At 42.7% G+C, this 23,166-nt stretch overlaps 1 protein-coding gene across 4 annotated transcripts; it reads left to right on the top strand.

The window, feature by feature from the left end:
• The first annotated feature begins 7,767 nt into the window (after positions 1-7,767).
• Positions 7,768-12,944, top strand: LOC137608532 (protein CutA homolog). Of its 4 annotated transcripts, none has more exons than XM_068334979.1 (6): positions 7,776-8,233; positions 8,736-8,884; positions 10,062-10,121; positions 10,883-10,928; positions 10,999-11,048; positions 11,497-12,939. In XM_068334979.1, exons 1-6 carry the CDS (start codon positions 8,129-8,131, stop codon positions 11,597-11,599), a joined length of 513 nt encoding a protein of 170 aa, XP_068191080.1. In that variant the 5' UTR covers positions 7,776-8,128; the 3' UTR covers positions 11,600-12,939. The 4 variants fall into 4 exon arrangements, with proteins under 4 accessions (XP_068191081.1, XP_068191080.1, XP_068191083.1 ...); XM_068334982.1 differs by lacking the exon at positions 7,776-8,233 and adding an exon at positions 9,834-9,975 and having other exon boundaries at positions 8,751-8,884; positions 11,497-12,944; XM_068334980.1 differs by lacking the exon at positions 10,062-10,121 and having other exon boundaries at positions 7,768-8,233; positions 11,497-12,942.
• The last annotated feature ends 10,222 nt before the right edge of the window (positions 12,945-23,166 follow it).

Consider the following 23,166-nt stretch of genomic DNA (forward strand, 5'->3'; position numbering starts at 1 on the left):
TGAGGGTCTGTCAGAAGAACCTCGAACCTATCAGTGGGAAACATGAACAGAACACTTGTAGGACCAACCACCCTTCACATTGTCCTCCTTCTTCTTCATCATCAGCAACCTTTTCTCCATCTCCAACAAAACCATCTCCAAGTTTACCTGCTCCATCTCCTGTGCAGTGTGACCTGAAACAAGCCTGCTTTATCAGGTCACATCCCTGTACTCAGACCCAGACCACTAGTGCGGATAAGTTACGGAAAAAAAGGAGGCTTGAAAATGAAGACAGCAGCATACATACAAGCGCTCATCCTTTCGAAAGGATCTCTTATGGTAAGTTTGTCTTACCACAATGTTAAGTCATTACCATAAAGTTTACAAAACACTAGCTCTTGCCAGACAGACATGTGTCTGTTCTACAGACAGACAAGTAAAAAATAAGCAGCCCATTTAGGGGACAACCTACTCTGTTCAGGACAGCCCATATTGACATTGTTCTGTTTTTTCTCTACCATCACCAGCATCTACTTCTCATCCTCCTGACTAATCAGTGGCAACAATCTGGCAGCATGGGTTTGGCAGGGCTGGGTAGAGGTAGACGACCTGGTTGCAGGATGGAGGTCAGTTGTTGAAGCTCTGCTTGCCGCTGGTACACCTGAAACCACTCGGCACACCACACCCATGCACAGAAACTGAGGCAGCTTATGTAACAGTATGTTCCCCTCTATAGACCTACAGGCATGGAATTCCCGAATGAGGCAGGGTCCAAAATGAGCCTAAGAGGAAACCAGGGACACTTCTCAGGCCCGTAACCCTCCCAGTCTACAAGATACTGGACTCCCTGACACTGTGTCCAACATCAAGAAGCCTCAGAACCACATAGACTGAGTCGTAATCAATCATAAGAGGAGGGGGAAGAGCAGCTAATGGGGAGAAAAGGAGCTTGAAGACCAGCTTTTCTTGCAAGACCTGGAAGGTATGGTGGACACAGAGGGAAGCAGGAAGCCACAGACGGACTGATGAAAGATTGATGACACACAAAGGCCCATGCAAGGAGTAGAGCATTTTTGGGAGACCCCTCTCAAGGGGATGCCAGTGGTGGACTACCACACCTTGTGCGTATTTGGAAGACTCTGAAAGGTGGAAGTTGGCATAGATCTGGATACATGTGGAAGCCTGCAGGAGTGCTGCCCGAGCCCTCCTACATGTGTCAACAACTGTGGATGTGGGTCTGAACAGATGCTACTGTTAGTTGGAGGTAGTCCAGTAACAAAGTCCAGGACGATGTGGGACCAGGAACAACTTGGTACATCCAGCAGGTGGAGCAGATTAGAAGAGGGTTTGGTGGAGGACTTATTCCTGGTGGAATAAGTCCTTAGAACAGGCAGCTACAAATGTACTGGTTTCTTTATCCATCATCAGTCACCAGAAGCATCGACGAAGGATGCCTCTGGTGACTGGGATGCAGTTTATGGTCAGTGGAGGAGCTTTGAGATAGGACAGTATCTACCACTGTCTCTGAAGCATCCACCTCCACAATAAACTGAAACCCAACCTGGTCATCAACCTGGTTGAGAATGGAAGCAGTGGTGAAGTGTCATATATGCTCCCAAACAGCTCCTGCTCCTGCTGTTGGAATGGCTTGGAAGAAGTCAGTTTGGTATGAAGGGCTGCTGGGCGGTTACTGTTTTTTATGAACCACCTGTAAAAGTTAGCCAATAAATGCTGCAAAGACTTAGTTTAGCAGGTTTAGGCCAACCAGAAACTGCTTCCACCTTAGCCGGATCCATCATCACCTGTCCCTCTGCAATAATGAAACCCATGACAGTCACTTTGGAAATAGCCCAGCTGACTAAGGACGTGAGGCGGAGGAAACTCCAGTGGAGGGCGTCCAGGCGGGACCCCAGTGCACCGCAGAACCACAAACAGACATAGACAAACACACATGCACACACTCACACACTACGGGCAAATTGGAACGGCCAATTAACCTGAAGCGCATGTTTTTGGGGGTGGGAGGAAGCCGGAGACCCTGGCGAGAACCCATGCAGACACGGGGAGAACATGCAAACTCCGCACAGAGCGGGACTCGATCCCAGAACCACCTTGCTGTGCGACGACAGTGCTACCCTCTGCGCCACCGTGCCGCCCTGGGAGGACGATGACAGGTGTAACTCATGTTTGTCCCATCTGCTGCCTGCCTGAGATGCACCCTGCCTTCTTAAAACGCCAACACAAAACAACACAGGATCATAACAGTATCCAGGTTGTGGCCCAGGACACCAGATTATTGTAGGCAACACACAAAAGCATTCTCCAAGTCCTGGTTCATCTGCTAAATCTGGCTGTTGGACTGCAAATGGTACCCAAAAGAGAGACCTACTGATGCTCCCAAAGCCTGGCAAAACGCCAGGAGTCCAGTGACAAAATTCACAGCCATGTGGGACCAGGGATGGTGCGGGATGGGAAAGGGTCGAAGCAGTCGGTGGGAGCACGGTCAGAGGTCTTGTTGTGGGCACAGACAGATCAGGTGGAGACATACGCCCTTGTATCCCTGGGTATAGAGGGCCACTGGAAAATGCAGGAGGACCAGGATCCAGTGAACACCAGGATGATGACCTAGTTTCGAGTCGTAGCATTGCTGCAGGACATATCAACTGACTGGCGCTGGAACAAACAGACCATCGGTCCAGTGAACACTCCTCAAGGACCCGACAGTCCACTGGGCATCCTGGAACACCCGCTTGATATCCCACCTGGCCAACCACACCACACAAGAGGAGGGCAGAATGGCTCCACTGAAACCATTCTGCCCTGAGTGGTTTCAGAGGAAACCATTCAGGGCAGAATGGTTTCCACTCCCATCAATTCACCCTCCCGGTGAATTGATGGGCGAGACCTCCAGGTCAATTGGTCAAGGGAGGTTCTTGTGATTGGTCCAAATGAAATGCGCTACGGAACGTCCGTCCATGAGACACAAAAGTGCTTTAAACAGTTAATAAGAGTATGGGAAAAGGTAATATAGATAGAAGATGGTTTGATATCAGTATGGGGAGGGTTGATAAGTGTTTAAATTACTGTAAATAAGATAAATAGTTTGTCGCTATATTGTGGAATTCGTTATTCGCGTGTGGTTCCTGGAATGCATTAACCGCGATTAACGAGGGCGTGCTGTATACACAAAAATTGTAGTCCCCAAGTCCCTCTATGGTCTCCCTTTCTTTATATAGTTTTCCCTGTGTTTTATCACAGAAATATAGAAGCTAATAGTCACATCATAGACTCTGACTGTTTCACCATGAAGTCATCAGTACTTTCTGCATGCTTGTGCCCTTTTCATTCTGCTCTCCATCGCCTCTAAGACATTTGTGAAGCTGAGACATTAGACAAAATTTTATTGTGCACAAAACCTTAAGGTGATATGGTAAGATCAAGTCTTGGTCTGTTGGGTCGAACGGTTCACAAGATATTGGTCCATAGAACCATCATCATCAAAACACCGTTGCTTTAACAAAACACAAGATTTTCCCACAAAAACATTCTTAGTCGCATTGAGGAAAAGATCTATGAGCTCCAACCCCTCTTGGGACGGATTTTGTTCATCATGTCACATTTTGCTTCGCTGCATCTGCCTCTAGTTGTTTGTGCAATGCTCTCATTAGGTCAAGTAGGTTACTAAAAAAGAGAGACATCTTCAACTGCACCGAATTCATGACCATATTATCATCTCAATTTCTGGCGGTGTGTGACAGGGTACAAGAGTGACTTTATAAAGTACCTATTGAGGTGCACAATGGCCTCATCCATCTCCCTTGCTTTCCTTTCAGCTCTGATTAAATGACTGTGATGGATCTCACCATCATTAGGAAGACTGAGGGCTGGAGGATTGGAACCATCACAAATCAGCTTTATGTGGGAAGAGCATGGAGTGGCAGTGACAGCTTTACTGCTCCTGTGATATTAATGGAATGGACTATTTTACTTTGCATGGTCCTGCAGCCCTTCTCACATCAGATACTTCATAATATCTATGCTTTTTTTTTTCTGAATGTTTTTTAATTTGAAGTGCTTCCTAAAATGTGCTATACAAGTAAACTCTCCTTTCCTTCAGTCTAACTCACCTGGTACCTCAAGACATACATTCTACCTAAAAGTAATGTGTATGATAACTCACAAAAAATACCAAAAAATGGCCAAACATTTTCAACCACGGTAGAAAAGCGCTGAGAAGAGTGAAGTTCATCAGTGAAGGGCAACTGTGAGCTGTTTCCTCCACGGATCTCGCTTAAATTTGTAATTCGCTGTCTCTTTGTTTAATTTAGCAAAAGAGAGCAGGAGATGCCATCACTGCTAAAACTACTGTAAGTGGGTCTTCATCTCGACGGGAGTCAGTTGTTAGAAATGCAAAATATACTCTCAAAATGTGAGTTGCTCTGGGAGAGAAATTAAAATAAAAAGTATTTCCCTTTGAGATGGTCCCGAGTGGATCTCATTTGTGTGTCCAATTGTACTTGGGGAAACCTTGCCTTTGGAACTGTGGAATCTGACTGGAATTACTGCAGCAGTAAATTCCGGAGAGCGAGTTGGGGAAAGCAATATTAGCGAAAGAGAAAAGTCAGTTGATGGGATGTGCAGTGGGTTGTCAGGCTTGTGCTTGCAAAAATAAGTTACTGTATATCCAAATCATAGGCAGCCTCAGAATACAAGAAACACACAAAAGGCACACGGAGCCTGAAATATGAGTTCTGACAATGTAAGTGACTTCTTACATATTTTTTGTGTGTATGTGTCATTCAGTTTATTTAAAGTAAGAACATTTGCAAGGAGTTGAGGAAGAAGCTGCGCAGTCAGGAGCGGCGACTCTTTTTTCCAGGTGTAACTCTTTTTCAAAAATACAGGCGTACTCACTCTCTTCTTCATCAAATCTTCGCCGTTCATCCTCCACTTTCTGGCCTGCAGGCACTCTAACTTGGAGTCTGAATTTATGGTTCTCCCATCTCTGAATTTTGGTGCACTCAGCCTGTGAATGGAGAGGTAATGAGCTCATTCTACCTGCGTCAGCACAGGAATGGTTATGCCTCAGACGGCACAACTGGGAAAGTAATGAGGAAGCACAGGTTTTTCTGAGATGGAGGTGGCCCAGCGCTCTGGATCGGTTTCTTTCCCTCAACCAATCAAGCTTGACATGATTTCCGTCTCCTGCCGCTGCGGGTGAATTCCACCACACAGATTTTTTAAAATTCTAACTTTTTCCAAACTTAATCCTGCAAAACACTAAATTTTTCTCTTGGTGTTTTTCTCGCTTCTTATCTTCTTGTCTACCTCCAGGATGGCAATAGAGACACTTCCCTGCTCTGCCCCCCTGACTTTTTTTAATTAACCTCTTTGGGAGGACTGGTCTCTTTCTTTAGAAATAATCACTGCCTGGAAAGTCCCTTCATTAGGACTTCTCTGACCTCTGTGTCTCCGGCATACAGAGTTTCTTTCCCTACATTCTCTACGTTCCATTCGGTCCATTAACGGTGCTGCCATACAGGGAGGGACAGAGGCTCTATGCAGCTTCTCCATTTTCATGTCCACGCACCTCCATTTTTTTGTTTCATGATCTCAATTCATCTCTCTAATTCCTCAGCTAGATTTTCTTCCATGACAGTGCAGCTTCATTGAACCCACAGAAGTGTAGTTGGAGTTTAACGGCAAATTAAACAAGACAACTATTACCGATTGCCTTTGTACCCTTTTATCATCTCTCACTTTCTCCTTTGTGCTCCATAGATCTCGTGGCCTCATTATGTACAAAAAGCATAAAGAGAGATAAAAATGCTCCTGTTTTTCATTTTTGACTTCTACAGCACCCTTTAGGGGAAGTGACCCCCTCTCAGTGGAGCCCCAGTACAAGCAGATCAAACGGCTCCCCTGCAGCCCTTCGCCCTTCTCGCTATCTCTATTTTTGTTGCCTCCTTTCATGTTAGAGAGCAGTGGCTTAAGTGGCTCTATTGGAGCTCTCTGATGGGCTCTCGAATGAATCCAGTGTGAGCTTTGGAAATGAACTGGTTTCATTCTAACGTGGTGACGCATGTGGTGCCCCCTGCTGTTCGGTCTCTGATTTGTGCTGCATCCGTAGGAGAAGAGGAGGAAGAGGAGGAGGAAGAGGGGAGCAGCAAGGGCAGGCAAAACAAAGAACACAAGGCTGGCAGGGAAGAGGTCAAGAAAAAAGGGTTGGGATGAGTCATGCAACTTAGTTTGTCAGGATTTACATTTTGTTTCTGTCAAGAGTTTTAAACATGCAAAATGAACACTACGTTTCATTTCCTCAGTGGAAGCTCGGACTGGAAACACTGGTGGTTCCACAACGCCTCCATGTGGACATCTGGCGTAAAAACACCTTTTGAAAGCCCAAAGCTGTTAATGAGCTGACTACACCCCAGATATTCCAATTTATGATCATTGATCTGACAGATAAAGCTGAACACTAACATATTATTATTTAAATCTGTTTTTCTGCATCCACTGTTTTCACAGTTTAATTCTCATGACAGGCAAGTGCAACATAACGCTTTTGTTTGTTTTTACCTCAACAATCCATCTCTGAATTATTCATATTTCTGTAAGATGCCTGTTTTTCTGTATATTTGCATTCACATGCAGCCTTGCAGGGTCCTTGGCTTTTTCTATTTGGATTACCTGACAAGACGAGATGCTCGAGGCGCCGTGTGGGCCGGTGATGTGTGCGGCATTCGTCCTCGAAGGCAGAGACTGGATGATACAGCGCCCTTTATATGGCCCCCTCCTTTTCGTATGGGTTTAATTATTGAATACAAGTGAAGCAGCAGTATTATTAATTTAAACAAAAACTTCTGATATCCGAGCATTAACTTCAAGGTTTTCATTTCTGTCTCTGGCTGCTGTATTGAGGCTGTTTATTTCATAATATTTACTCTTATGATGACAAATAAAAGATACGTGGATCATATATACGGCTTTAACCGCACAAACAGAATCCTCATAAACTCCACTTTTACTTCGTGTAAAAAAAATGATAAATGCAATATAAGCAGAACGACATTGGGTTATGTATATCAATCACAGGTTTGACAAACAGCATAATGAAATAAGAACGTGACCTGTATTGAATCTTGTTTTGCTTGTTTGCAAAAAGTTATTTACAAAGAAAGTATTCTTCACAAAGTTATCCCTCAAACTTTCTGAGGTCACTCAGACACCAGAAAGTCTAAAAAATCGCATTGGATTTGAGAGAAACGGTGTTGCATAAAAACTCATGCACACCAAACACACATAGGGAGCCTAGAAAATCAATTTACTTATCTTTAATAGAATAAACATGTGTTTCTCAGAGCAGACGCTTCATGTCTTATCAGTTCAAGTGTGTGTGTTTACAAGTGATGCTTGCAGAATTGAAAGAAATAACCTCTTAGCCTTTGCAAAGTTACAGGAGAGACTGGAGGAAACTTGAAAGTCCATGTGGACTCGAACCCAGAACCCTTCTTCTTGCAGATAAATAATATCCTGTACAAATTATACACAGGACTGTGCAGCACCTTTTTACAATATATCTGGTGCTATTTTTTATGTATTTGTTATGCGGATAACTACAGTAGGTATTGTTTTTATTACCTTGTTTGTTGTAACTCAGAAATTCTACATTTGTACAGAAACCCTACCCTTCGGTCAAATATGTGCACAATTACTACAGCTTCATGTACAAGTAGACAGATAAAGCAGCCCGCAATACAGACCTAAAAATACACAACTTGATCATAGTAATTTCCACACGTGATCACGGTGAGGACGACAAAACCGATTATGACCTAGGCAGCAGGGGGCGGGACGACTGAGGTCAACCGGCCGTCTTATTGGTCGTTGTCGTGTCAGGAAGTGTGAGACAGCCAATTGAGTGGCGCGAAGACTCGCCGCTGTGTTTGACCGTCCGACCTGTTGTACCTGTCAACACAACTCACTTCTTCTAGAAAGGGAGCGACCTTCAGAATACTGCTCTCCAGAAAAAAGCTGTTTAAACGCGGTTGTAAAAAAAATGACGGGGCTCTATTTCCCCCCGGGGAACGTGTGACCAGACCCCCGCTGGGGTCGTCCCGTCACCGGCCGCGCCAGCCGGACTGGGGGGATGACGTTCGTGGCTCCGACCGGGATGGAGTGTCTGCTCCGGCGGTGCCACCAAGAGGCCGGGTTCTCCTCCGTGTTCCGGTCCGTTCTGATCACTGTGTGTTTGGTAAGAGTTGCTGCGATTATTTTATGGACTTTTATTAATTTTTATGGAGTTCTTTTTAATTTATCATTTGCAAACTTTCAGAAAAGTCTTAAAATAATCCACCACAAAAGGAGTTCCATGCGGGAGATGCTTAATTGTAATTAATTGTACTTTCCCCCGACATAAGCCTGTTTTTGTCGGCTCTCCCTCCGTGTGGATGTGGGTGATGCTGTGCAGAGAAGTAGGGCACATTATAAATTGGTCACTGCGTCCAAGCCAAGGCCTTATTCATTTATCTGCTGTAGACAGAGCCAAATAATAAGAGGATAAATACTGAATCCAATCCAAACAATCCTCTCAGAGGGAGGCAGATAATTAAATTGAGTTATAACTTCGCCTCATCCAAACATGAAATATCATGAAACAGCCAAACGTCTCAATAATTTGTGACAGATTCCAACATCAGCCCTCAAACGTTCTTGTAAAATCTCAGATATTCATGTGACTTGTTGACTTGTTGCAGATCTTGGTCCTGTGTGTGTCCCTGTATCCCGGGTTGTGGTCCATCGGGGTCCGGCTGCATTCTGCCTGGACGGGGAGCTTTGTTCCAGGCCACCACTCCATCCTCCTGCTCAACAGTCCCACCGAACAGGCGGCCAAGGACATCGGCAGGTACGGTGGTGGATGGGGCCAGGCTGCAGCCACAGTTCACATCTCAAAGTTTCCATCACACTGGTGAAGCACTTTGGAAATAAAGCAAAATTTCTCAGTGAATGTTTTATCTGAAGTCTGCAAACCCTTTAAGAAAATGTGCTGTAATTACAGAAAAAAAAACCTGGGTGCTTTGATTAATCTTCAAAATTAACCAAAAATTAACAATGAATTGATTAATAACGACGACTAATGTCTAAAATCAAGTACTGTATAAGTGAAGTTTGGAAACATGAATTTGTAATATTTAATGTTTCTTCATCAAAGCTACACCCTGTTAGCTTAGTTTACCACAGGGACCACAAACAGGATGATGCAGCTGAGTGTAAAACAAATGAAATCGTCTTAGCAACACCTCTGAATTCTCTAAGTAACACATTGGAGATTGTTTGTTAAATCTGTTGACAAACCAAATAAAATCGTGTCTGTAGTGAAAAGATCCATCGACATTTAGTTTTGACAGAGTGGAAGTTTCCTTCTGCTTCCAGTGTTTGTGCTAAAACAAGCTGAGCTAAGCAGCACCGGGTGTTTTTTCACTGCCTGTAAAGAGGTTTACTTTATGACAGTAGCATAGATCCCGTCATTAAACTCTCAACAAAAAAGCAAATAAGTTTACTTCCCCAAAATACTACATGAAATAACTCCTTCAACCTGCATGCGAATGAAATCCCCTTCCTTCTGCGTATTTTAAAAATATTCCAAAACATTTAAAGACGTTAGAGTCATCAGGAATGTGTGACTTCTCCATCTCCAGAGACGACACACAGTCTTGTCAACAACTGGTGGAGCGTTGTGTTGCCGTTCTCTTCTCCTTCGTTGGCATTGTAGCTGCATGTAAATGAGTCCCATTTTCAAGGCGGAAAGAAACCAAAGTTCGGGGTGCCAGATATGTAAATGACCTCTTTCACAGACGCTGGACGTATGAAGGCGACCTGCCGGAGCTGCTAAGAAACAACGAAATCAGCCGAGCAGCGACAGAAAGCAAACTCGTGACCTCCTGGAGGAGCACGATGATGCAGGGCGACACATTTTCATTCTGCAGTTGATAATCAGTTGGTGGCTTGTTGTTTTTCTTTCTCTTTCCATGCACGCCCCATCTTTTTCCATCCACCCCCCACTGTGCTATCTTTTTTTCCAGGGCAATCATGGAGAAACGGTTGGCAGCCAGCATTAACATCCTCTCCAGGACCTCCACAATGTAATTTATATTTGGTCCCTACCTTTGCACAACTTCACTTACAAAACCAGCTCAGTTTTGTTGCCCTTCACAGAAATACATATCTGAACACCTTATAGTCGTTTGCTTAGAAAAACCCCCACCTGGCTGCAGCTGATTGCTTCTGTCAGTTTTTCCATCTCTTGAAATTGAGCAGTTATCCTACAAAAGAGCTGTTCATTTGTATTCTTTGGTTAGCATTCCTGTTAATGCATAACTGCAAATGGAACAAGGAAGAATAGCTCAAGGTGCAGTGGATAACAGAAAACACAGTTAAACCTGTTAAATAAATAGAGGTTTAACCTAAAAATAGAGGATGTGGTTGGATTAACTTACGAGGTGACGGTGGTGGGCATGAGTGGAGGTGTGTTTCAGTTATATCCAGGCTTATTCGGTATTAAGCTTTTATTTTGACATTCCATATTTTTACATGCTGCGTTTTAGGCTACAATCCCTATTTGTGGAAAAAAAACATCACAGCAAAGAGACAGTTTTGTACTTGACAGCGTAAAAGCCTTCCAGGGACAGTTTGGCGTTATCAGTCTGAACCACTTTGGACGTAATAAATACTCGCACAAGGTTTTGATTTCTGTTTTTGTTCAGGAAAGACAAGACTAAACCAGCTCCACACTAGATTTAAAGGCTCTGCTTTACAAACTTGTTGGCACTTTTCATCAGGCGTTAATTCATGCACACAAGGAGCACAATACACTTCTATCATCTCCTCTTTTTTTTAACTTCAGGTACTACTGGAAAGGTGAAATCCAGGATGCGAGTGAAATTCTGATGGTGAGTCATTCCTTTTGAGAATTCACGTGTTCCTGTCGAACGGTGAGATGAGCTGTCGCTGTTCTTACAGCTGGTGAAAACAAAGACCTCCCAGATCCAGAGAGTCATAGATTACGTGAGGTGAGACGTCTCTTTATGAAGCTTCAGATTATTGAAAACTACATAAAGTAAAGGTTAAGTTTCAAACTCACTGTGTTTTACTGTTTTTACTGAAGTAAAGGCCTATTTAATTGTTTTACTTGACTGTAGAGCTAGACAAATGTCCCTCCAGGGTCTCGCAGCCCCTGCGATCCAGCACTTAAACATGTTACTCAGAAAAACAGTTTCTTAATATTAAGATTTAAATTGAACATAGTCTTGAACAGAAATCTACATCTATAAGAAGATATTTCTCAGATATCTTTGAGCAATGGCATTTTAACATTTAAACTACTTGTTGGGATGAGCTGTTAATAAAACCCAAAGATGAGAACAGAATTCGAGGCTCCTGCTCAGCTGCAGGTCAATGAATCACAATTTATACATCTTTTCTTTCTCATCTTATATTTCTGTGTTTGATCCTTTCAAGGTCTTTCCACCCCTACGCAAACCCAGAAGTCCTCAGCTTCCCGGTGGAGGAAGGCAGCCTATCTTACATGAAGTGGATGGATGAAGCCGTTCCAGACGACTGATGCGTCATTCAAATCGGAGCCAACCTCTGGGTGGACTGGAGCCAAACAAGGACGCTGAGCCACACAGGCTGCTGTCGGCTTCAGATCCGAGCGTTCGGTCCAGACTTTCGGTGCATTCCTGCTTCTTCTTTGTTCTGAAATTGTTGCTATAATTTATACTTCGCTGCGGGATACTTGTACTTTAAAGAGCCACAAACCCCGGTCTCTGTTTGGCTGGTGGGAGTAAGTTAGCACCACATCTAAAATAACTGGATGACTATTGAGCAGCGAGGTGATGGCTGTCCACGATTTATAAATAATACTCTCAGGAAAGGAATCACTCATTGTTCCACCTATACAGGTAACACTGATCCTGTAATTGTAGCCATCTTTGAGTATGACATTTTTTTTGGAAGCCAATAAATTAAGTTTTACCTTTAACACTTTTCATCATGGTGATAGTTTATGCCATAGTTCAATGATATATCAGAGTCATGGACTCATGAACATAATGAGAGAGGAACCTGATCAGCTGCTCAGAGCGACGGGACACTGCAGCGATCTTCATGTATCTGCTGTTCAATAAATTATTGATCTGTCAGTCTGGCGAAGAGTTCCTTTATTGATGCTAACGCTGTAATCTGTTAGCTCCGCTGAGGGGTTGATGGTTTGGCTGGAGTCCATCAGAAGATTTCAGATTTTAGTCAGTAATGACCCAAAGAACAATCCGTTTGTTTTTCCTGAATATTTAAAGGAATTCTTTACTGTTGGTGCAGTTACAAGATATTTTGCTTGTAACTTCTAAAAGGATAATGGATGGAGGATAATAACTTCTATTTGCACATCGAGATATAATTTAATCCAGGTCTTATTCTGGATCCAGAGCATCTTGTTGTATGGTTTACGATTTACACCAGTTTTCTGTTAATCAACTTTCTAAGGGTAAGGGTACATATCTGACATTCACACCACGCCTTGTTTGCAGTTATGCAGCTCAGTCATGCACACTAACTTCATCACACAAAATACACCCTAAACCTGGGTCTGCAGAAACGGTTTCCGGCATGAATCCCCAACAATAAAGGAATTGCAGACATGGTGTGTTGGATGTTTTGTCTGTTGAGCCCAAATAATCCTCTGCATCAGGGCCGGAGATCTTTCCACTTGTTTTCCATGTTTGGTTGGTTCAGTGCATGAGTCCATTCATATCACTATGAACCTATACTGAACAGGTACATGTACACGAGCCACGCGTGCATATGTAATATATTCCTAAATGCTTTTGTATGCCTTGAGTACTCTAGTACAGTATATTTGTGCAAAAAAAGTACACTGCAGTTTGATTAAATGCTCACTAGATGACGCTGTTTCAACAAGCATTAAAACTCATGCAGATGTTTAACAGGTATTCCGTGAATTGTAGAGTTTCTGCAGGTGGTATGTTGTTGGTTTTTTTTTGTTTTCTTTTACTTTTACATAACAGTCTGTTCTATTTCCATCCCTCTATCATTCTGATTCAACCAGGAAGTGGTCAAAGTGTCCTTCCACCTCTCCATATGCAATCAGGTTCAACCTCGTTGGGTTAGAATTCATGGACCCCCCCCCCCCCTACATGTTGGTAGAATTATTATTGTGTCAAATATAACCTAATCAATAAGAGGTGTTTGCTTTTCATCTCATCCATGATTAGTTTTCACTCATCTAGCCCCAGACTGAGCTCATAAAACCTCCCTAGCAGTGAATCAGCTTTAACTGGGAGTCTTTCTCTGTGTTAAGGCAAATCCTAATGGGTTGAGACAACTGAAGAAATGATTCTCCCTCTCTGCGTGTTGTTAAATTGTTAAATTGAAATGTAGAGTTGATGATTATGAGCCATGGTCCACTCTTTACGCTGAGCATCTATTTTCATTTTACATCGTATTGCCTGTGCACAAACTGTCCTTTTGCGCACAGGACGCGCTCAGGAACGCAAATCCTTCACTCCAGACGAAAACCTGAGGAAGGTTTTTTTCATGTGATCTCCGAGTGACAGTCTTCTCTCAGCACTCTGGCCTGGATTCCCCCCTGAGTGGATGAAGAGTGGCTCCTGGTGGAGACCTGGAACAGACGAACAACGACTGTGACGACTGAAATAGGTCAACATGGAAGAAGAGGAGGGACGACGAGCTGTCAAAGCATTTCAAAAGATGCGAGCTGCAGCTGAAGGAAGGCTCATTAACAGCTAGAAAGGAAGTGACTTCCTCTCTCTACTGCTGATCCTGTCTTCCTCAGTAGAAAATCTGCTTGGACTCGGAATGACATGAATTTGCATATCACCTCTTCACATCTGCAGCACTTAAGAGTTGCATTATGTGATCCAGATTCACGGTTTAATTGCATGGAAGACAGAAAATACATGGCTGCGACATCACAGCCACAGTTTACTTCTTTTTTTGTTCTCTTTTTAAACTTAGGTACTAGTGTGAAGGACATTGCTCTACCTGCAATCAGATCTGGGTCCAAACCTAATTATGGTTTTCCATTATTACTCTTAGACCTGCATGTCAATGACCAGATAGAAGGAAATGCAGCGGGTGTGGCTGGTGGCCGATTTTCATCCCGATGAGGAAGAGGCGATCCCTGGAGAAAGAACCGGACTGTGTGAATACATTACAGAAAGGAGGAATATGCACACTGCAGATAGTTTACTAATGGACTGCAAGGAGAGTGCTGGGGCGCCATTGCGTCTGATTGCAAGACCAGGTCTACTTAAAAAAAAATTGGATTATGTAAATAGCCTATTTTACAAAAAAACATTGCTACTTGACATCTTTCATTTAGAAGTTTTTAAAAAAAAACCTCTCACGGTGGCCTGAGATGTTATTTTCCAATTAGGAAGAGTTTTTAGCTTCGTAATAGAACCTAGAAAGCTGCACATAAATATGAAAAATGAATATTAAACGAGGACAGGAAAGAAGAAACTCTGGCGAAGCCGATTTTCATCACGTGGACAGAAGTCTTTAAACTATTGGGAAGTAAAAGAGTCATATATTAGCCATTTCAGAGGCCGAGCTGTGCCCCGGTGGGGAAACACTCGCTCCTTCAAAGAAAGCGCGCAGTCGTGCGTAACGGTGCGCGTTAGCAGGCGCGCGTAATGACGCTGTATCCCAAACGGCACATCCCTTAACTGCAGATTAAATGCGCACATTAGCCGGGGTGTCTAATGGTGACAGAGTTTTAATCAGGGGAAAACAAGCCGTCAGGGACGTTATTAAGTACCACTGATTGATCCAATCGAGCAGAGACTCTGCTTCATTCCCTGAAACAGAATGTTACAGTGACAAGAGAAAAAAAGCCTCTGCTACTCCTGTGTTGCTTTTAGTGAACGGTGCCTATTTTAATACACAACTTAAAGTGTGTGTAGACGTGTTCTCCTTTTTAACATGTTTGCATTTTTGACATTCACAGCCTGGAAACTGATTCGAGATAGGAATTCACTGAACCAAACAGAGGCGGGAAGCATTTGAGCTCCAAATGATGTTAGTGTCTCTTCACTGAGGGGTTTTCGTGATGGTGGTGGTGGGGTGCTCGGGTTAAGTCAGCTTCTACTAAAGGTGATCGCTTTCTCCTCTTCTCCAGCTCCTCCTCTTCTTCTCCTTCACCCCTCCCTCCCCACGCTCCTCCCAGATCTCCGCCTCTGCGCGCCCTATAAATCACCGTCTGCGCCACATGCGTTTTGTGTACATCCGCGCCAACCGAACGGGAGAATGAGAGAAACTGAGAATGAGACTGGAGATACTTGGCGAGGTCATAAAGAGGCTCGTTTCTTCTCCCCCCGTGGCTCCGCTTCGTTTTCGTCATCAAAACACACAGAGAGGCGTGCTGCCTCGCTCACTCCCTGAGCCCGTGGAGACAAACACACACAATCACACACACACGCAGACACACACTGGAGCCAACAGTCAAGATGCAGCAGCAGGAGAGCCTGTCCTCTGATTCCCTGTCAGGTAAATTCAAAATTGGATGCGTCTCTGTCACGTTTCCGTCCCCGCACGCCTTTCATTGTTGTGTGAAATATTATTATTTCTCTTTTCTCCTTGGCTTCTCTCTCTCTCTCTCTCTCTCTTTCCCCCATTCTGTCTCTCATCATCCATCTGTCCACACTCCTCTTCCTGTCTTTCCTCTCATGTTTGCCCATGAGGGAACATGTTGTGCTATCAGAGATAATAATGACTGTTATTAGTATAATAAACAGGAGGTGTACCTTTTTCCATATGGTGTTGCTGGAGGCAGAGCGCTGGGTGGAGCAGGAGCTGCTGCTACTACAACTGCCTCCCATTAAGAGCACAGCTGTGGATGCACACATGGTCTGAAGCCTATTGCTTTCTTATGACCTAGATGGAATGACAGGGTTGGTGTTGGTTAGAGTGTTCCTGTTTTTCTTTAACTCTTGTGTTACACTGATGCATGGGAGTATGTCCTCTGATGGAGGGGTGTCACATCCTGCCCCCCACAGCTCTGGAAAGAGTCTGTTTAAACCCTGCTCTGATTGGCCAGCGGAGGTTGATGGGAGTTGATGGGACAAATGTTACCATTTGTCCACCTTGAGTATAAGTGAAGTAAATATCCCTTGAAATATATGTATGATAAGTGTTACTGTGATGGAGCTGAGAATCGCTTGGATAAAAGCCGGAAGATGATAAACCAGAGGTGGAAATTAATTGCTCCTCAGGATTATTCAGATTTGCACTAATTGATCCTGGGTTTGAGCAATGCTGTTGAGAAAAGGACTGCTTCTAAAATGAGAAAATCAATTTTTTTTCTACTCTGTAAGTAAAAAAGATTTGTGGTGAAGGTACTCTATAAATTGTCCTGCTTTTTATTTTGAAGGAAAAAAATGAATTTGAATTCAGATGAAATTGTTTTTAAGGCTCACCTTGATCATTTAATGGATAATTGGCTGCATGGTTAGCAGGCCACCGAGATTTTATTCATGATTTTTTTTTTAATTTATTTTTGCCAGTGGAATCATAGTAAGTTTTGGAAAGTTCTTTTTTTGCATGTTTTTTTTTTAATTATAGAAAAAATAAGCAATAATCGGCCTAATTTTAGCATTTTAAAATTAATTTTTGTGCTCATGACTTCAATTTAGAATGTGGGACTTGTGTGTGGTGATGTTTTTAAATCAGCTTCTTGTCCTGCTTTTCATTGCACCTCTCTTCTATTCCCTCCAAAAGAACATCCCAATCTGAACTATGGTCCTTATGGAGACACATTCATGAGTGAATGTTTAGTGTACCCAGACAAAGTTAAGACAGGAAAATTAAATGTGGTTTTTAAACATTAAATTATTGTCATCCAAAGCTGTTTTAGTCACTGATCTAATAACTGAACACAGTATTGATATTTTTGGACTAATAGAAACCTGGTTAAGTAAGGATGAGTATGATAGTCTTAATGTTAGCCGTATTAACACTCACATAGCATGTGATAGTTGGCGAGGAGGTAGCATGGCAGCTATCTACAATCCTAATTTAGCGATTAACCCTAAACCCGAGTTCAGCTACATCCCTTTTGAGAGTCTTAGCATGAATGTGCTACAGCCCACTAATAAATGAGTTGATTCCTTTTAATTTGTAATGGCCAGCACGGTGGTGCCATGGGTAGCGCTGTAACCTCACAGGAAGACTGTTCAGGGTTCGAGACCCGTCCTGTGAGGAGTTCGTATGTCTGTGTGGGTTCTCTCTGGGTTTTCAGGCTTCCTCCCACCTACAAAAACACTTCAAGTAACGCGTGACGCTCTTACTTCTGACGCATTGGCTCTTACGTTGCGTAGAGTGACATCACGGACAGTCAAAACCGATCGGTGTGACTGGATGGGATAAAAAAATCGGATTTTGAGTGCCAGTCTGAACGCCTATGTGAACAGCTTACTCTGTAAGACTTCATGCGGCCTGTTCGTCTTTCCTGTTGTCGTCTGCAGCGTTTCGTCCTTCTTTTATCCACATTTCTGTGAACTTCTGAGGAGGAAACAAACACACAATGTACTTGCGTCCATGGATACGTTCACCAATTTCAAGAAGGCAGACAATTTGGTTTGGGTTGAAAGCTAGTGCCAGCAATGTTGACTATGAACTAATTCTGTCACAACCTGCATGTTACTTTATATTTTTTTGTTTATTAACAGTGTTGTCCTCATGTTGGAGACAAATGATGTTTTGGGTCTCCAGGTGAGAATTGGTGCGCAGGTATGAGCAGGAACCAATGTTGGGTGGGTGTGGTTTCTACCTGGAAGTATGAACAGTTTTTTGACCACTGAATTCTGAATGCATCAGTTTGTCACATATGAAACAAAAACCGTTTGACTGTCTCTGTGTGTCATCGACTCGCTGGTCTATCATGTAGAATCGTCATGATGACAAATGTGAGCAATCCTCATCTGATCAGATTAATCTATGTTCTTTCCGCTTGTTTTAAGAGATCTTGCGATGGCCTGATCGCGTTTGTTCTGGAGGGGTTACTTCATCCAAGCTGAAAGTTTATTTGCAACGTAATTCTTAAAATTTAATTTATTTTCAAAGGAAACACACTTTGATAAAAGAAAAGGTCTCCGTCTGTCTATCATAGCACGACGCATAATAGCAGTTGGCGATTATTTCCTGAAAACAACTACTATCATGAATTCCACGGCTGCAGTTTGATTATATGATGATGTAAAATGCTAAATCGTTGCATGGCAGCATTTGGAGGAAATGAAAGGTTGTTATTGTGGCTGATGATTTACCGATGCTTCAAACGTCCTTTCTGTTGTGATGCCTTGTCTCGTGTGTCACCAGCCTCATCTGTATTCTCTGCTCTGGTTTGATTCACATCAACCTGAGCTGCGCTTCATCTGCAGAGAGGTTTCTTGGTGGGCCCCTTAGGCTTTAGATGGAAACATTTTCCATTTGGCACACAGAACACTTCTTTTTTTTTTTTAAACAAATTCCTTTTTGAATAGAAAAATATTCCCAGTGAAGTTTCTGTTTTGATTGCATGATCTGCATGATCGAAAGAACGGGTATGATGTCACCACACAACCTATGAGACTGTTTTCTTTTGGATAAATGTGGAAGAAAATGTTTGTGCTTCAAAATCCCACATGCACAAGGAGAAAATTAGTATTAGGAGTCATTATATAATGTAATACGTTATTAGAAGTGCAATCTCAGCAGGAACAAGGAAAGGATAATTTGCCCTTAAGTGTGTTGTATTAGCCGACAGCGTTGGCAACAGCAGGTGGCGAGGAGATTGCATAATCCGTGCGATTGCCGGAGAGAAATGTTGAGATTCACAGGGAATTAAAGTGAGATGAAGTTCACACCAGCGATTAAAGGAGTTGTTTAAAAGTGGGAAAGAAAGAGTTGAGAATGTATTTCTGAACACTGCACTCGGAGCCAGTTTCCTCTATGTTGACAATGCATGCTTCCTGCAACGGTTTGATGTGTAAAACTCGGCAAGATGTAGCTAAAATACGCTTACAATTTTCCTCAATGCATCAACGGCCAACAATACGTATGGACACACACAGCTGTAGGAAAAGATGTGACAAAATGAATTCTTTGAAGAAAAAAGAGTAAGATGCAAGAACAAAAAAAAAAACAACCCCCACATCAGAGCTCATTGTCATTGGTTCTCTAAGATTCAAGTGTTATTTTTTAACACAGTAGCAGCTTTTTCCCACCATTCATATAAAAAACTATCTAGTTATTAATTCAGTCTGTTCTAGATTTAAGAGGAAACGGAAACATTTAATCCTTCTCAGCGCTCTGCAATAATGAATCAAGCTGTCATTCTTCCCCATTTCTTTTTTTGTCTTCACTGGAGACCATCACTATTTGGAGGTGTAATGATTTAATATACTGTAAAATGTTCATTCTTTCAGTCTTGGTTCAATTACTCTTCATCCATGGGATGGCGGTAATCCTCAACAACGCATCGATGCAGCGTGACGACACGTATCGCTCTGAAAACTTGAACGCAGTCAAGAGAACGTGCAAACCGCCAAAGCCACTATCATCAAAACGTGAACATTTTTGTTAATGGTTTCCAGGATACATCAAATTCAAATCCTCTAACGCTGTTTTTACCGGATCTGACTAGGCACAGCGCCACTTTGGTTTATTCTCGTTTGGATCGCCCAACTATTGTCCGTCTTAATATTGGAAAAACATCATCTTATGAAACTGGAAAAAAAGTGATCCAGAATTTGTGTTCAGCACCTTAAGTCTCAGAGTGAATTCCAAGATCAACTCTGACATAAAGCTGAATGAAAATGAAAAAACCCAAAGTTAGAACAGCGGAAAGAGAAGACAAGGAAGGACACTTTCCGCTTTTTTAAGAAGCAGGGTTATACAAGTAGAAATAATTAGTAAAAATCTAATAGAAACTGGCCATTTATGAGGTTCCTTTTCATTCCAGAGCTTTAAATGCGCAATAATCCTTAAAGGACATTTCATGTCGAATTTATTTTGATAACTCAGGACAATTCTAATGTCTTTATTCCTGGATGTCTTCATTAAGACCAATACACTCAGTGCCATTTGCACTCCTAACCCCCTTTCTAACAGGGCTTCCTTTTGTAGTTTGAAATCTATTTTACACATTCAGTGTTTAGACACAACCGCAGAGCTTTCAAAGCGCTAACACAATGGCAACATCGCAAACTATCATCACTCGCCTTGACACTCGGACCCGTTGAAGAACGAAGGACGATTTGCAATTAGAACTTCTGTTCGATTATTCCTCCAGGGCAGCAGCTAGGTCACAAATCTCACGGAGAACGTGGACCACGGAACGAGGATGTCTGTTTGTGATGGAGGACCAGACAAAGGGGAGTCAACCAACAGCAACAGAGAGAGTTCACCGCAGTTCAATTTATCAGACAAAGCTCTGCCTCTGCAACTCCCACTCACAGCTATTAAGGCCTCAAAGTAAAAGGTGACAGGGGTTTCTAGTAAATGGCTGTAAAATAAAAATTAAATCTCTTTATGACCTTCTTGAATCCATTACTTGCTCTTTGGGTTCAGGTGCAATCTAGCAGTTATATTTTTAAGTGTTTTTGCTTTGCGGTTGCCTTGATGCTACCTGCAGGTTTTTATTTTTACTTTTATTTTTAACAATCCAGCTGTTACCCACAGCACTTAACAAATTGCTGATATGTTTGCGCTTTGAGATGGTTTTCTTTAAATTGCTCTCTCAAAAAGAGGCTGTCAAGGAAAAGAAAATGTCAAGAAACGACAGCTGGTTTGTCCCACGGTGCATCCTGCCAGATCAGTCTTTGTTTGTGTCTCGATCCAGGGACTGCATCCTGTGAATGATCACCAGCTCTCACTTTCCTTTGCAAGAAGGGGACTTCCCAATCTAGTTTCCTGTCTTATATCACTAACTGAGCCTGCATGAATATACCACTCAGATGAAACCATGTGCGACACTGGTCCACAAATGTACCTGCAGTTCCCTTTGATCGTCACAGGTGTCGCCAAAGAACTAAAAATTGATTCCAGATTATGAAAACTCTTGAAGAGTTTTCAAGAAATCAATATCCATCTGCAGCTGCAACTTTATTTTTATTCATGCGGTTTAAACAAGTGCAAACGAATTTTGCAGAGGTGGCATGACACTCTTGGCACCATGGTAACTTTGACGTCCTTCAACTTTGCCTGGGTTTTTATCTGCGGTGCACTTCTTGTCTTTGAGCATTTCCTTATCTGAGCGCAGATTAAATTTTAATTGATGACCAGGGGCTATGTTATTGCTCAAACTTCATATTTACGCCATGGGTGTGAGAGCAGCAGCATATTCAGAGACATTTTCCAGTTTTTCCTTACTTCATTGTGCCACTGACTGGTCGACACGGTTTCTGTCACCTCAGTTTCTGGTATCTTCATGCTCATAGGGTGCATTTATTACCGCCGTCTCTCTGAGTCATGTCATGACAGTAACGCTTCATTGAGGTGTAAATGAGTGGGGTGCAAAATTCTTTCCGTCTTTGAGTTACCTGCAGCCCAAGCTGTCATTGCCGACATTGGAAAATTAAAAGCGTGAACATTCATGGCATTGCCAGAAAGTTCTGAGAGGAAGTTCAATCCACTTTGCATGTAAGCTTACCTCGTGGCGTTGCCGTGTACGCACAGAGAACACGATGAACCGCTCCATCAGAAGCGCAGCGAATCCAGGGACTCTATATCTGCCAAAGCTGCATCAGAGCATGCTGATGTAGCCAGAAGCATATGGAAGGGCAAGATTTATGATTCACTCTTTATATTGATGCAAAGAGCTTCTTCAGGAGGTTATGATGAGTGCACAGCATTGCTTTGTTACCAGTTTCTATCTCTGATGCTGTTTTCTATGATATTGTTTGTACTGCCTTAATTAGAGGCAAATAATTGAGCATCAATGATATCCCACGCTTCTAAAGCCAAAGATGATTGTTGGTTATATGCTACATTCAGCGTTTGAGGTGCTTGCCAGATCAGTTGGCACAGCGATCATAAACAGTGGTACCAACCGGAACAGGGATAAGTAGGAGTGTTGCTTCAGGATTTAGATTTGGAAAGACAGTGAGTGGGCTTTAGACAGTGGCATCACTATCCTGAGCTTGACCTCAAGTCGATGCAAGGTCATCCGCCCAAAACCACTGGAATGAACCAAGGAAAAGGTGCAGCTGGTAAGTTTGACGCCCACTCAGACTGTCAGTATGGACTATAGTAGGGTCCTGGAACAAGAGGGGGACTCAGCAGGTCTGCAGAACTCAGCACTACCTTTTAAAATTAAATTAAACTAGATCAATGCTCAAATTTAAAAGACAAGTCTTTGTGTTGTGCTGCTACCAAACAAACAGGTGGAAACATCACTTCCTGTGCAGACAATGAAATGAGAGGTGGGAATCCATATTATGTGAGAGTCTAAAATGCAGATGGGATGAAAAGTGAATAACGACATATTTGGTTTTATGCCACCTGCATCATTCATGAACAAAACCAAAAATATTCATACAAACAATTACATTCATAGCCCTGCTGTCATCAGTTTTCATAAGATCAAGCTCCAAACGCATCTACCTTGTTCGATCAATAAGGTCTCCGGAACGCTCTCTGTGCTTTATTAGTGTTACGCTCCGAGATCACACCTTATCCCCTTTTTTTGACATTCAGTCTGTTGCTGGAGCTGGAAGGGGAAAGCAGAAATTTAAAACTCAATATTTGCAAGGCATTTCCTCCAAATGTACAAATATTGATCTAACACCATTTTAGGTTGCAGCCTTTTATACCGTCTCCATCGATAGCTGACTGGGTTCAGTAGCAGCTCCCGAAAGGTGATGTTTATTATTGTGTTGTGGACAAGAGGGAATAAAATGCTAATAGCATGCAGCTATTGATTTTTTTTTAGCTACTAACATATAAAAACATGAGAGTACAGCACAGCATGACTGTATGAAAACACAATCTGTGGCATCAGAGGTAGGATAGAACATCTAGCTGCAATCTGATGAGAACACTCCTTATCTTTTACACACACAGTGAAGCGCACTTATACGTGACACCACATGTTCACACTGAAGCCCAATG

The sequence above is a fragment of the Antennarius striatus genome, chromosome 15, assembly GCF_040054535.1.
Source record: "Antennarius striatus isolate MH-2024 chromosome 15, ASM4005453v1, whole genome shotgun sequence".
Taxonomy (NCBI): Eukaryota; Metazoa; Chordata; class Actinopteri; order Lophiiformes; family Antennariidae; genus Antennarius; species Antennarius striatus.